Source organism: Drosophila biarmipes, chromosome 3R, assembly GCF_025231255.1.
Source record: "Drosophila biarmipes strain raj3 chromosome 3R, RU_DBia_V1.1, whole genome shotgun sequence".
Taxonomy (NCBI): domain Eukaryota; kingdom Metazoa; phylum Arthropoda; class Insecta; order Diptera; family Drosophilidae; genus Drosophila; species Drosophila biarmipes.
The window spans coordinates 26,246,902-26,261,674 of NC_066616.1; the positions used below are offsets into that span (position 1 = coordinate 26,246,902).

Consider the following 14,773-nt stretch of genomic DNA (forward strand, 5'->3'; position numbering starts at 1 on the left):
CATTTGAAATTAATTTAGCATTCATTCAAGGCAGCGGAAGCGGGCTCAGTCCGCAGCCCCTGTTGGCACTGCCGGCACCCCGGCACCCCGGCACCCCTCCGTTCGACCCCCATTAGCCCCGCCCCTGGGACAATGCCATTCGCAGTGAGGCAATAAATGGCGTCGGCGAGCTAAGCAATGGATAAATACGTGTACGTGGCATACATTTCGCAGGCGACGACGTCTGGGGGCCATGCCCACTTTCCACTTTCGCTTATCGATAAGCAGTTGAAGACAGAGGCTCCTCGATGGGGAGCTCTAGCCCCTGGCCCCCCACCCGCTACCCCTATCGCCCGGAGAATCCCCTACCCCGTGGAGCTGGCAATTGAAACTACCACAATGCACGGGCAACGACAAGGCCTGCTCCACTAATTTTAACAAATTAATTGGCAACAATAAATTCGCTGGCGAAAAGGTGCACAGATAGCATCTCTGCGGGTGGGGCAGCCAGGGGGTGGATAGATTGCTCCACTAATTTGATTTCTTGAATGGGCCAGCCAGCGTTAAGTATCGCCGTGGAGTCGATATATCCCAGATACCCAGTAGGCTGGGGTTATAATGAACTGTTTACTCGGTTAATCTGATAAAGTGCACGAAATAATGGAGTTTTTTTTAATGTATCTGGGATCTTTGGTGAATTAGTGGCTTTATATGATTTTTGGTTCGTATGGTACATATAAATAATAAAAAAATCATAATAGCATTTTTCTGCTTGTGAGTCCATATATCTTAATTTCAAACATATTTATTGTACTATTTATTATGACAAACAATCAGTTCCAGAGACCATATATTATTTTTTGAAGTTTTTTTAACATAAATCATTAAAATAAATTATACGTTCGGAGTATTTTTACATTAATAGTGTTAAAAGATTGTTTTAAAACGCTTTAAAAACCATCTTTATGTTTTCTTTATAGTATTATCTATTATAATCTTCATTTAACGGTCACTGATCTGTTCTTCCTGTGTTCCGTTTGACCTGATTGCGTGCTTACTTAATTATGGAATTTGTAAGCTGCCTAGTGGGGTTCCGCCTTCGCTCTGGCCAACTCGTTGTATTCCCATTTCGATTGTTTGGTAATGGAATTCTATAATCAAATGTCAACCCACACGCACACATACGCGCAGTTGGGAGGACCGAAACAACTTTAATCATTCGTAATGGCCGCTAGGTGGCGTGTCAATTACAGGGCCATTGTCTGTCAATTTTGCTGTTGCATTGGCTCGCTTTGTCTCGCTTTGTCTCTGCCCCCGTCTCTTTCGCACGCCGCTACCTGTCCCTGTCTGTCTGGGTGCGACTGTCTCTTTCCCGGCGCCAGAGCTCATTTGCATTGCGATGTTCTGAGGCCTACAGGGCATTCCCCAGTCAAGCACACTCGACTTTATCGGCCTCGGACCGGGTGGGCATTTTATTTATGAGCTCGTAAGGCATGCGTTGAAATGCCCGTTCCGAGTTTTCCGAATCAGCTGGGGGAGTTTATATACGGACAGGGTGGGCTGGGGGCTGGCTAGTGGGTGTACTTGCTTTTTGGGGGGGAGGGATACGCTTTCGACAGCCACATTTGCGGGCCATAACACGCAACATTTGACATGGTCGGCGCAGCAACGAGGCACAGGTGTTGGTAGTACCCCTTAACACCCATGGAGCCCCAGCCCTTAACCAGCCCCCCACCCCACCCCAACTGCCTTTTTCAATGGGCCCACAAATCTCTCTCGAGTGCGACGCATGGACATAAACTGAAATTGGCCTATAACTGTCTGTTCAATTGTTTCCGCGCGGCGGGGGTTGCGATGGGGAAAAAGGATTCCCATAGCTATAAGTCGTATGCCTACACCAATATACCAATATACCTATACCTATATATTGCGGTAAAAATCACATTTCCATGGCCCGGCGTAAATCATTCATGTGCGAGAAAGACACGGCAAAAAATGGGGGAGTGGGTTTCGGGCGCACTCGCTGCCTGTGCCTGTGCCCCGAAATGTAGACTATATTAATATGCCAAAACGAAGGCGTCGCTACTACGAATATTCATTTGTACGTGACTATGGAGCACATTAGGTTCGTCTGGCCACGACTTGGACTCGGATTGTTTCGTGTGTCTGCCTCGCGTTGAGGCAGGTTGTGCTAATAACCCAGATAGTACGGAGAGATGAAGAGAGCTCCTGCGATGTGACGGAGAGCCAAACGATCCGACTTGGCGGTTGGCTGCAAAAACCCCGGGATAAGCAAGTGAAATTATAAAAAAAGGAGAAACAAAACCAAAAAGAAGAAAAACCCTTGCCTTAAAATAAAACTGCTCATTAGGCATGCAAAGAAAGCGGCAACAAATGGATGGCAAATTAATATTTGATATGCTCTGGCTTTCGGGGAAATCCTCTCACACCCATCGAGGACCTTTTTGGCGGGCGCCTGCGCTGGAGAGCCACTTTCGGAGTCGCCGTCGTTTTCGGAGTGGCGTTGCAAGTCCTTCGAGCCAGCCGAGGCATACACGGAATCAGTTCCAGCACGCGAATCCTGCCGCAAGGATGCCCGTGAACGCTGCTCCGCCGTCGCCGTCGGAAAATCCAGTCAAGGGGAAAGGGAAGGGGAACAGCCGGGCAACCAAGGGAAAGGGAAAGTGCCAGCGCCACATCGCATTGTGCCACATTTAAAAATGAAAACAGCAGACGGAGGAGGCGAGAAACGAATGAAGTGAAGGCGCAAGCCAAAAGCCGTTTAATAACTAAATCCCACGGAGCCATCGTTGGTCACGTTTCGAGACGGATACACAAAATGCCTCTCCTCTCTCCGCGAGTCCTTCGTGAGGATGATGATGCGGTTGTTGTTGCTGTTGCGGTGTCTGTGTGTGTGTTGCCGTGTGTGTGAGTGGCTCAGTGTGTGAGTGTGCATACCTATAGGGCTCTGGCTGGCACCTAATGTGGCCAACATACACACACATTGGCGAGCAAAATAATACAAAGCCCTCGTCGTCCTTGTCGCTCGCCCGCGCCGCTGTCATCATCGCCGTGTGCGTGTCCGCATCCGCATCCGCGGTCGCCTCCGCATCCGCATCCGCTTCCGTCGAACGGATATATTTTCGAAAATCCGCGCTATTAAGCCACGCGCCCCAGTAAGCCAGTAAGCCAGACCCAAAAATAGACCTTATTTTCTGCGGCATTGTTGAAACGGATTGATTGGTGAACTTTTCCGATTCCGATTGGTGAATTGTGTGCGGCATTGTTGAGTGCTGGGTTATTGTGCAACTGTTGAATGAGCAATGCCCAAAGAGCCGCCTAATTATTGCGCATTGCGCAATCGAAGTGTAAGGCAGTAAAGTCCACCTCAAGGATAGCAAGGATCACAGCGAAGGATTCGGGATTCAGCTCATTCCGCACTCCGGGGGAGAGGATGACGCTGGTGTCATTTGGAAGTCATTGCGGAGACCCGTAAGTGAAGGAATTTAATTTAATGCGCCACAAGGACTCGCGGCCGGGGGAAAAACAAACAATAAATAGGGTCTCCGGCCTGCGGTCGCCCTTTGTCCGCCTTTTTCCGTTTGACAGGTCTGAAAAGTTAGGAAAAGAACAACAGAATAATGTTGTTCGCTGGCCGGATCGTACAGGAAAAAAACGAGGAAAAAACTTTTGTTTAATTTCCATGGGGGGAAGCCGGGGCCGAGGCGATAATTCCGCTGTAATAGCTGCGAAAAAATGAAGCCCAGCGAAGCCAACCTTTTTCCTTTGTATTTTGCCAGGAAAACCAGCTAGCCAGGCACCAGGCAACCGAAAGGCCGACGGCCGAAAGGCCAAAAGTGACCAAAACAAATGGCGGCGCCCGAACCGGAGTGCTGACCCTTGGAGTCACGCAGCTAATTGGACTGACAACAAATGTATATTTTTGAGTAATGACCGGGATTATGAAAGACCGCTCTAGGAACTCCCTCTAACCCCCTTCTGCCTCCAACACCCGCTGACTGATTACCGAGTTGGAGTCATAAATAATGAGTGGGACACCCACGACGATGTCGAGCCGAGTCGAGGGAACCATGGCAGCAGACTGACAAATTTGCAGAGAGGAAGGAAGGATGGGATTGGAGACTGAGACTGAGACTGAGAAGGGAGGGCCAAAAGCAATATCGAGTTTATCCAGATAAAACTATATAGTTGACAAGGTCGTTTAGCCAGGAGCTCAGCTTGGAGAAACTTTTTAATTTCATCCTTCACGAAGTTCTCGACTTTTGCCATAGTTTTCCATTCGGTGGGGGGTCCCTTTCCCCCCCGTAATTGCTTTGGCCACATTGCAACGGAATATGCTTGAACCGGCTGAAACCCTCCGCTTTTAAACCCCATTTTCACCCGCCCCGCCGACCATGAATGCAGTTTCTGTGGCGAATCTGAAACGCATTTTGCTGCCCCGCCAACCAAGCCGAGACCGAAAGTTGAGGCTATATCCGGCATTAACCTCATTAACCCGTCATTCAGACAGCATTCAGTATTCCCCGAATGGCGATGGCTCACTTGTTCTGTTAATTGGAATTGCGGTGCAGTGAGGTCCATAAATATGCCCACATAAGTCGCCGTGAATCAATAAATTATGTTTAATCTTCGGATTCTGGAGGAGATTCGCAAAATAATAACGCCTGCAATTGGTTTCAACCAATTGAATCATTTGGGAATATTTTACTCACAACTTTGTATTCTTGGTAGTTGGAAAACACAGCTGGCTGGCCGTTTGGCCGCCTGCTGACCTAGTTATAAAGCCAATTTCGTTTTTATCCGATAATTCAGCCAACTCGTTGCAATATTAATTTAATTATGGAGCAATATTATGTTCTAATTTCTTGGATAAACCACGCAATTTTGTTTGGGTCTTAATTGAAAATAACGCGAAATAATTGGCCTGGGTTGTTCTGGAAAATTAGATGTTTAATATACTGAGTTAATCCATGACCTACTTTGTTTTCCAAATATTTATGTTAATTCCGTACATTTTGATAAATATTTAACAAATGCCATGAAATGAATTTCATTTGACTTCGCATATTAAAAAGCTATATTTATGGTTTCATTGTGCCATTTAGAAAGCTTTATCGTTATTATTCAATCTTGGGGCCATCTAAGAGCAATGAAACGCACTGTATTAAACAATTGCCGAGATGGGTAGGCAATTTTCCGGCTGAGATGGGAAGCATATTGGCTTGGCCCACTCCCCGTGCAGTTTTCCCCATATTCCGGATATATATCTGGCTTTCATCATTTGCCCGGCAAATTACTTTGCCATTCCCCCAGCTCATTTCGAGGCGCGTCCAGCGTCCAACGTCCCACGGCCTTCGTCGTTCGCCTTTGGCCCCATAAAAAACCAGCCCTGGTAATAATATTTCCTCCTTTGCAGATTATTAAACCTTAAACCGTAAACGGAGCAAATACAACAGCCGGCAGGAGCGGAGGACTCCTTGGTCCACATCAGCGTAGCAGCAGCCGTCCGAGTGGAGAGCATAAACCATGTGGACATCGGACAGCCCGAGAGCCCTGAAAGCGATTTGCCTGGTGCCGCTGTGGCTGCTCCTGCTCCTCGGTGAGTTTATTCGCACACTTTTATAATCACATTTTTTGCACAGCGAAAAAAATGGGGCTATAAAGTTAACAGTAATGTTTATGAACTAATAAGACTGTGAATTTCATAATTTAATAACTGATAAGAGCTTGTAGTTTAAATTGTTTGAAAAAATTAAAATATTTCACTCTTAACTCTCTTAATTGAAAATTTTTGTATGCCATAAAAATTTTTAAAATAAATAAAAAAATTTAAAAACTGAACTAGAAATAAAAGGAAAAAATTCAAAGAAAAAACTAGTGATTATAAAAATTTGAAATAATAATTTAACCACACTTTGTGGATTTTTTACTATTTTAAAATTCTTTAAAAAGTAGTAATATTTTATTTTACCTACCTTAAGCCAACAGCACAGGTTAATTAATCTTATAGGAATTAAAAGATTTAAAATCAGTAACAGTCGAATTTGTTTAAATTGCCACTGCCCAATTCAAGTAGATTTGAATTAAACCTATTGGCACCGATGACAAGAGCAGATATGATAAGCTCAATTTGAACCGAAGCGCTTTTCAACAGCTTCTCAATCGGATTTGTTAGGTAGAGATTTTCACAAGTGATTTAAGAGCGAGCAAAAAGGCCTTTGCTGCAAATTGTATTTATTTGTGGAAAATGAAAAATGACCTTCGGTTCAGATGTGCACCGATGCAAAAGCGCATAATTGATGGCCAATTTAAGTGATATTTCGCCCCCTGTGCATGTATTAATGGGACTTTTATCGGTATCCTGCGTTTTGTTTACAGATTGCGGCCTGGTGGGCGGCGAGGTGCCACCGCACTACTGGGAGACCCCGTACTCGCAGCCCTACTTCGACAACTCCTCGAGGCGCGAGGTCACCGCCACCGTGGGTCAGGCGGCCCTGCTGCACTGCCGCGTGCGGAATCTGGGCGATCGAGCGGTAAGTCGGGCGGGTCGGTGGCCCCAGCAATTAATATGCCCATGTACCCAGTGCTCCCTGCCTGTGGAAGCCCGAGGGTTCCCAACATTATATTCGCATAAGGCATGAGGCATAAGGCAAAACAAACGACCTGCGGCGGTCGTGTGGCAGATTTGTAGATTACTTTTAAAAGATTACGCCATAAAGTTGGTGGTTGGACCCCCCCTAAAGCCCCCCGTCCCATATCCTGTGCCCATCCCTAAATGTCTGTGGGTTGAATGCGCTCCAACACCCAATAGCACTTTGTGTTTGGCTTGCTCTGGTTTGCACATTTGTAACACGGCTTCGCTTCCGCTCCTGGCGATTTGTTAGCAATGCAACAACACAAGCCTCCTGACCCCTGACCCCCGGGTGGCACGGCCGAAACCCCCAGTGCCACCCCCTCAACCTTTTGTCCCAGCCAAGCGCTCTGTGGCTGTGCAATTATGCGGTGTAATAAATTTTACGTTGTCCGTGTCTTGCCCCCTCGGAGGCCCCTTGGAGACCCCTTGTGGGCCCCGAAGACCCCGCAGACCCCCAGGAAGCGACAACGATGTCAGCCACGCTCGTTCGCCCGCCCAACTTTCAGCAAGTCAGTTGAATTGAGTAATTAACGCCGGGCTGGAGTCGTGGACTCGAAGGGATACGGAGGATACGGGGGATAGGAGGTATCCTAGCTCTGCGAGCAGCGGAGCCTGAACCGTGTCCCTAATCCTCCAGCACGGGCATTGTCTCTCCTTATATGCGGCTAATTGGCGGTGTCTCCAGCACGTTGCATCCTACATTCTCCGTTCTTCGTTCTCTGCACTCTGCATGCTGCACGACTCCCGATTCTCGGGATTCGTTCTCCAGTCACTCAAAAGTCCTTGCCCCGAGTTCCGTGCTAATTGATTGTCGCAATATATGCACGACACGAGAATTTGCCTCTAAATGGAATTTTTCGCATTTCGTTGCATACTTCAAGGGGGAGGCAGACTGAAAGGAAAACCGAAGGAAAAGTAAACGAAGCTAAATCGCTTTGGGAAAATGTAGTTCAAGTGAAACGAACTAGTTCAGTTGGCTTATAGAGACTATTTTAAGAGGAAATTAACATTTTCTTAAGCATTTTTTTCCAACTACAAGATTTGCCTCAACTTTTGTTACATGTTTCATAAAATAAACTACAAATTTTGTATTAAAATCAAATAATGCCTATTAAGGGCCACATAGCAACATTATTTAAAATATTTATCTGTAATAAAATTACATAAAAATATGTTTTTTCTTAATCCCATCAAGTAATCGGCTTAGTTGGCAAGAATTTCAAAAGCAAATCCGTTTCGCTCACACATTCACGTTTTTAATTGCTAAAAACATTTATTTACCGCAGTCGCCTTCCAATTTATTACATTTACTTACTTTTTTGCATTAATCAATCATTCATTGAGTTTTGTAAGCAATAAAAAAGCGCTATTTGAAATACGAAATTGCATTACGAACGTGTTAATTGTTAATTGTTTGGTTTCCCCTTTTTTGTGGCTTTTTTTCGAACCAATCGAATAGTACGGTGTTAACCAAAGTCCCGCCTTGAACTTATTTGCACTGGGGAAATGCAATTAATTTTAATTGAATATCGGAAAATTAGCGAGCGAACGGTTAATGAATGTGTTTTAATTTGAATATAAATCAGGCGGGGTTCTTTATGAGCACGGCTGGCCAGGCACTAATCCATAATTAATTGAACCCAAACAAACGAGCAAATTAAGCGCTGCACAAACGAGTGCTTCATTTTCTCTTGGCAGAGGAGAAGGCAACCGAGGCAACCCTATAAGCCCCAAATCCTGAATGTATACCAAACTATTCCGAACTGAGCCACACTAAGTAACCCAATTGCAGCCATAAATTAGAGTCCAGACAAAGCCGAAACAGGCAATTAATGAATTTCTAGTTTCCCCGCCCACAAATGGCCAAACTTTGGGCAACCATTTTAAGATGCTTAATTTGCTCAGCAGCTAAAGTATCCTTCAGGTGCCACTATCCTGGAGCCAGGAGCACAAAGACCGAGTGGCAGGAATCCTTTTAAGCCGCCACACACACTCTTATGCTCCTCGAGAAAAATCCAGCTAATTATAAGAACATATGAAAGAGCAATTCTGCTATTATTTTGGGGATTAGCCAGGCAGAACGATTTGGGATTTGCCCCACTGCATATTAAGCGAAAAGTTTTTATTTCCGCACCTAAACTTTTGCTACAATCTCCTATCCTAATGAGGGATGTCAAAAAGTTATATCCATAAACCTATTTTTATACGTTATTATTAGAAGAGCAAACTTGGTTAGCGAGCCCATTTGTTTCAATTTAAAATTTCAGATCGGCGTGGATAAACTGAAATGTGTCAATATTTAATTGCTTTTAACAATATGCCATTAAAACGCCCCTTTTCGTGCATCATATAAAATATCACTGCACGAATATAGCAATATTTCCATAATGTTTATAAAAGCCAGCAACTCCCCTTTGAAACACGAAATAATTTTTCATCTGCAACTTTGACAGCTGCATGCACTTTTTTCATTTTCATGCAAGAAAAGCAGCCCAAAAAAAGGTTTTATTAAATTCGTATACACGTTTTCCAGAGTATGTAGGTCAACTTTTCTTTTTGCCGAGCGCTTACGAAAGTTAGATTGAATTCATTTTTTCCATACTTTATTTGGCAAAAACCAACGCAATTTCGCAGTTGAAAAATGCCGAGCCAATTGGTAAATACAACAAGATGGCTTGTTTTGATTTTCTGATAATTGTTATTTTTATTAAATGCCCGGGGTATTACGTGGAATTGTTTAAGTAAACATAAGGTCGCTAGAGAAAAGGATTCTTAGTCCGAAAAATGCCTTTTCTATGCCAAGGGGCTTGTTTTATTAAATAACTCCCCCTTTTTAGGAATAGCGATTAGGATTTTACTCCGAAATATGTGTAGTAAACTTAATATATTATGTACTTAATGGCCACTTCCTGCTCCGCCAGGTGTCTTGGATAAGGAAGCGCGACCTCCACATCCTCACGGTGGGCATACTCACCTACACAAACGACCAGCGCTTCCAGTCGCTGCATTCCGAGGGCTCCGACGAGTGGACGCTGCGCATCTCATCGCCGCAGCCGAGGGATTCGGGTACCTACGAGTGCCAGGTGTCCACCGAGCCGAAGATCAGCCAGGGATTTCGCCTCAACGTGGTGGGTGAGTATCGAGCCAAAGAGGTTGGGATGATGGAAGTAGGAGTGGGTGTTGTTACCCGGCCATTAAGTGGGCGGAGTGCTAATTAATGGCCCGCCCCGTGTGGCTTTTTATTACCTTTCAACGGCAGTGTCGCGGGCCAAGATCCTGGGCAACGCGGAGCTCTTCATCAAGAGCGGCAGCGACATCAATCTCACCTGCCTGGCGATGCAGTCGCCGGTGCCGCCATCGTTCATCTACTGGTACAAGGGCAAGCGGGTCATGAATTACTCGCAGCGCGGTGGCATCAACGTCATCACGGAGCGCTCCACGCGGACCAGCAAGCTGCTCATCGCCAAGGCCACGCCGGCGGATTCGGGCAACTACACGTGCTCCCCGAGCAGCTCAGGTGAGTTCTATCATCCCATCCTCCAGCCAGGTGGCAGGTGGCAGCTGCCAACTCCACCCGCATTCGCAAAATTTGATTACCGAAAAATGGTGCAAAGCAGACGGGTAGACGAAAAGAGTTTTTGGGAAGCAAATAGTTTGACAGCCATACTTCACTGCAGATTAATCTTTAATTTTGGCAAAACTTTCGAAAGTCTTAAGTACTTCTTAAATTTTTAATCTAAACACACGCCGGCTTAAAATAGCAATAACAATCTCGGCACAAGTCTTGTGAACTTTTGAGCCCCTCGGAAGTGAAATTAGGAACATGACTGATTGTTCATTAGACAGAGTTTTCCGGGTGGGCGTATAAAGTTATTGATACCTGTTATAAATACCTCGCTGTCTATGTGCGTCAGATATTCCAATGAGCGTTGACGGCAATTCCCAGGGGCTCCCCTCACACATAGCTAGTAACCTTTAGGGAGTTTATTTTTGTGCAAAGTGGACTTTTTTTAGACAGTGTGATAATTACAGGTACTTAGTTTAGAAAAAAACTTGAAGGCGTGTCGGAGTTTAATTTTTAACCTTTCAAGATAAGTTTGGGGTAAGTAATAGGATACTTGAATTTTAAGATACGAAGACATGTAGACGTTTATAAAAAGTTTTTACCATATCAAAGAAAACCATATAATATTAATATATTATACGCATTAAAAGCAGTTTACTTCTTGTAAGCAGTTTATTTCTTAAGAAAGTTGAAGGCCCTATGAACCTTTCATAAGTTTTTGACCAACTTACTTAACGTTTTTTTCTTAAATCTGTTGGAATGCAGTTTACTTCTTGTAAGCAGTTTATTTCTTAAGAAAGTTGAAGGCCCTATGAACCTTTCATAAGTTTTTGACCAACTTACTTAACGTTTTTTTCTTAAATCTGTTGGAATGCACAATATAATCTGATTTAAATTATTGAAACAAAATAGAACAAAAAAAGTTCTTCATGATTTTTTTTTTTAAGCAATCCAGTATATAATAAATTAAAAGATAACCAGCTGTCATATGGACATATGATACCTCTGTAGTTTAATTAAAAATTATATAAGCTACAACACATCAATCGATACGATATGTGCACGTCACCTTTGTCATTTTTCCTTTTCCAATATAAATTCCTCAGCTCTGTGGGCTTAGGGCAGCGAATTTTGCGAGTGCGCCCAGGGCAATTAATGGGGATTTGTGACCTGCGGCATTTGCACCGCCACACTCATTTCCCGCCTCCTCCCACTCGACTCGTTGCAGATTCCGCCTCGGTGGTGGTGCACGTCATCAACGGGGAGCATCCGGCCGCCATGCAGCACGGCAACAGCAGCGCCAGCAGCCTGCGCCCCCTTCCGGCCACGTCCGTGCCTTTCGTCCTTGCCACCAGGATTTCGATGACGGTGGCGGCTGTCGCCTGGAACTGCAACTTCAACGGCAACTGGAACGGCAACTGGAACTGGAGACCCGACGGGAGCTGGCACTGGAATCTGCACTGGAACTGGAGCAACATGGCCACCAGTCTCCTGGGCCTCTGGAGCTGGAGCTGATGCGGCCCAAGGAATATCGCCTCCAGAAATCGCTGAGCAACTGAGTCCCGGCCAAGTTGGGACTGAGGAACCGCTCCTCCCCAGGTGCATTTAATGAGGGCGGAGGAGCGTCTTACGAACTAGTGTACATATACAGTGTGTCCTTTAACGAGTATTATCTATAAGACATCCCCGAGCAGGCAGGCAGTATTACAAGAGAGAACTTTTAATCAACCACAGTCAACAGGAGAAGTCCAGGCGAAAAACCAGCACTATCCATACCCAGTGAAATTAACAAAACATAAAATAACGTCAGCTGTTTTTCATTCACCTCGAAAAAGAATCAGTGTTGTTGTCATTGTATATCATTTAAAATTCATTTGGCCTGACCCGGGTTTATAATCACCGCAGACCGGCCAAAAGTCAGCAATTATTGAAAACCTTTTGGTTCACAGTATCATTTTTGAGTTCATTGAAGCAGAAATGTCCGATTGTATATATACAATACACAAACATCAATATTTTAGGCCCTCGATTGTTTATTTATTTATACCAAAATCATACACCCTGCACGTGGAGAGGTGAGGAAAGGAGATGGAGATTTGGGGAAAGGTAACCCCGGCTATATATAGATGGTTATTCAGTGTATATGGATAAGTTTTTATCTGGTTGTCAGCCGCGAAATTGTTCTACGTAGTCCATCATCTAGTTACTGTGTAAAATATTCATACTTGATAATTGTACATTTAGAGGTCGGTTTTAGGCGGTCTTGATAAGACTTTTAAGCAGTAAGAGCGAACGGATCAACGATCCGGTCTCGGTTCAACCAAAACAAAGATAGTAAATGAAATTACACAAGAATATTAAACTAACGGAAATGGTAAATGATAAATGATAAACGGATAAATGGTAATTGAAGCTAACCTAAGCAGAGTCAAGTATGTTTTTCTGTTTAAACAAGGCAAAAATAAACGAACAATGTTTCTCCATAATAAATGAAAATATGGTTATGGTTAAAGAAAAAAAAAGCAGAAAATCAGAGTGTGTGCACTAAGCGTTTTCCTCATTTAATTAAGGGGTCATGCGGGAGCTTAACGAGCCGCATAATAGGGCGGTGGGCAAACGTATATAGTGAGTAAGTATATGGGTAAGGGTAAAAGTTTTTATCCTATTATGGCAGCATTTAATTAACGTCCGATTTGGTGGCCCGTACGCGTAGCAGGAATCGCCTGGCTTCGATCATCTTCATTATGCATACGCCACGTTGGCCCGCAAATCCGACAGCTACTGGCCACACTCGGTGGCAGCCACAATCCATGTGGCGCCCAACAACCAACCGCCGCAGCCGATGTGCCCCCGAAAATGAAAGACTAATTAAGCGGCTTATTTGCGCGTATTAATAGACCGACTTGTGGTCAGCTCAGCGTGTGTTATGTGTGCGTTTGGTTCGACAAAAACCGAGGTGCCACTGTCAATGTGGAGGCCAACTAGTGGCTAAACCAACATGTATTTATATTTCCATTTAAAAATAGCAAAAAACCCTCCCACGCAAACAAAGACACCAGCTATGCCAACATGTAATGGTTGTGTGTGCACCACCAAAATGGACTTATAACACTGTTCGCCAGCTTACGTGACGGGGATCAGGGACTTCAGGGGCATACACAAAAAAGGGTGCAAAAGTCAAAGGAAAATAAATGGTTTTTCAGCTTTTATTTACTTGCGAGACTGTCCCGGGAATGGGCTAAATGGGAAGGGGCAGTGCAGTCAAGGATGATGCGGCAGTGGAATCAATGTAAAGGTCACAATTTATTCAATTGCCTTTTGCCAGGATATTTTTATGGCGTGTCCATGTGCCTGGACACCAGCCCGGTGCTCTGGCCCTGGCCAGGATACGAAGCAGACCTAATCCCCAAATCACAACGGAATTACAAACTGGTAATGGTTATGTGGCGGAAGAGGAGCAACGAAGAAGGTCCGGGGCCGGGACTTTTCGGCCCCAAAACCCCCGGCACATAATGGCCAATTGATAGCCAAAAGGCATTAACACGCCAAAGAAATTCCCCAGGCTAAGACAGAGATGTTGCCAAAAAAGCTAGCAAATTTCCAGCTAACACATATACACACACTTACATGGCCACAGAGACGGGGAAAATATTAAGTTCAAATGTAGCAGAAATCCAAAATACGTGCCATGACATAGAAAACAGCAATGCCAAAAGGGGGAAAATGGTGTGCCGAGGGGCCATGAGGGCGGATGAGGGGCTGTGTGTGTGGGGGCTATGGGACAACGTAACCAATCCCTGGGTCACGCCCCCTTTTGAGCCACCCCTCTAAATGAAACTAACTCCCCTGTTTAGGTGCGGCGTGCGTGCGTGAAGCCAAAATCACGTCCGAAGCGATGCGTTGCCACGAGAATTTATTGGGGAAAGGTCGGAAAATTCATACATCGATATTTTCAGACCCCACCTGATATGGGTGTGCAAAAGCGTGGGCATACATCGGGAAAAAACGTGTTATAAATTGAAGAACTGATTTACGAGAAACAACACAGTGCTTGCATCAATTTAGCTGAAAGCCTTTTACATAGGCCGTTTACCCTAAAAATCAACAAACTAAACCTTTACTTTTAAATGGTCTATTAAAGTTTATGACTATTTTTCATAAAGAATTTCTTATTACATTTTGGATATAACTATTAGTTTTTCAAGATCTTGTTTTAAGGTCATCTTTTGGCTTAGCGACGGGTAAAAAACTGCAAGCCGAGCAGCTTTTTTAAGTACTAGGAATTACCCTAAATTTTTATTTAAACAAAGTCGCACGTTTCCCAAGAAATGGGTCTTCAAATTTTGCACTTTATATTTTTGCAGCTGTGCCAACGACAACTAATTGCGAGTCTTTATTTGCATAGGTAATAACAATAGTATTTGCAAACGATCTTTGAGTGCTTTCTCGCCAAAGAAAAAGTGCAAAACCGAATTAACTTCTCCAAAAGCTGTGCAAACATTGCTAAATTTGTATCTTTTGAAGATCACTGAGGTATAAAAGCGAAAGTCATCTCCCAGTTACGGCACATCAAA

The 14,773-nt window shown here is 44.4% G+C and overlaps 1 protein-coding gene across 1 annotated transcript; it reads left to right on the forward strand.

Moving 5' to 3' along the window:
- Nucleotides 1–2,558: 2,558 nt before the first annotated feature.
- On the forward strand, nucleotides 2,559–12,723 carry LOC108024805 (basement membrane-specific heparan sulfate proteoglycan core protein). Its single transcript, XM_017094927.3, has 6 exons — nucleotides 2,559–3,471; nucleotides 5,417–5,599; nucleotides 6,379–6,533; nucleotides 9,556–9,766; nucleotides 9,894–10,151; nucleotides 11,428–12,723. Exons 2-6 carry the CDS (start codon nucleotides 5,527–5,529, stop codon nucleotides 11,712–11,714), a joined length of 984 nt encoding a protein of 327 aa, XP_016950416.1. The 5' UTR covers nucleotides 2,559–3,471; nucleotides 5,417–5,526; the 3' UTR covers nucleotides 11,715–12,723.
- Nucleotides 12,724–14,773: the final 2,050 nt, after the last annotated feature.

Bases quoted from the DNA above. Each gene is read 5' to 3' on its own strand.
- LOC108024805 (XM_017094927.3), top strand. From the start codon at position 5,527: ATGTGGACATCGGACAGCCCGAGAGCCCTGAAAGCGATTTGCCTGGTG. The intron at 6,534-9,555 runs GTAAGTCGGGCG...CTGCTCCGCCAG, and splicing joins GGAATCTGGGCGATCGAGCG to GTGTCTTGGATAAGGAAGCG. The intron at 10,152-11,427 runs GTGAGTTCTATC...GACTCGTTGCAG, and splicing joins GTGCTCCCCGAGCAGCTCAG to ATTCCGCCTCGGTGGTGGTG.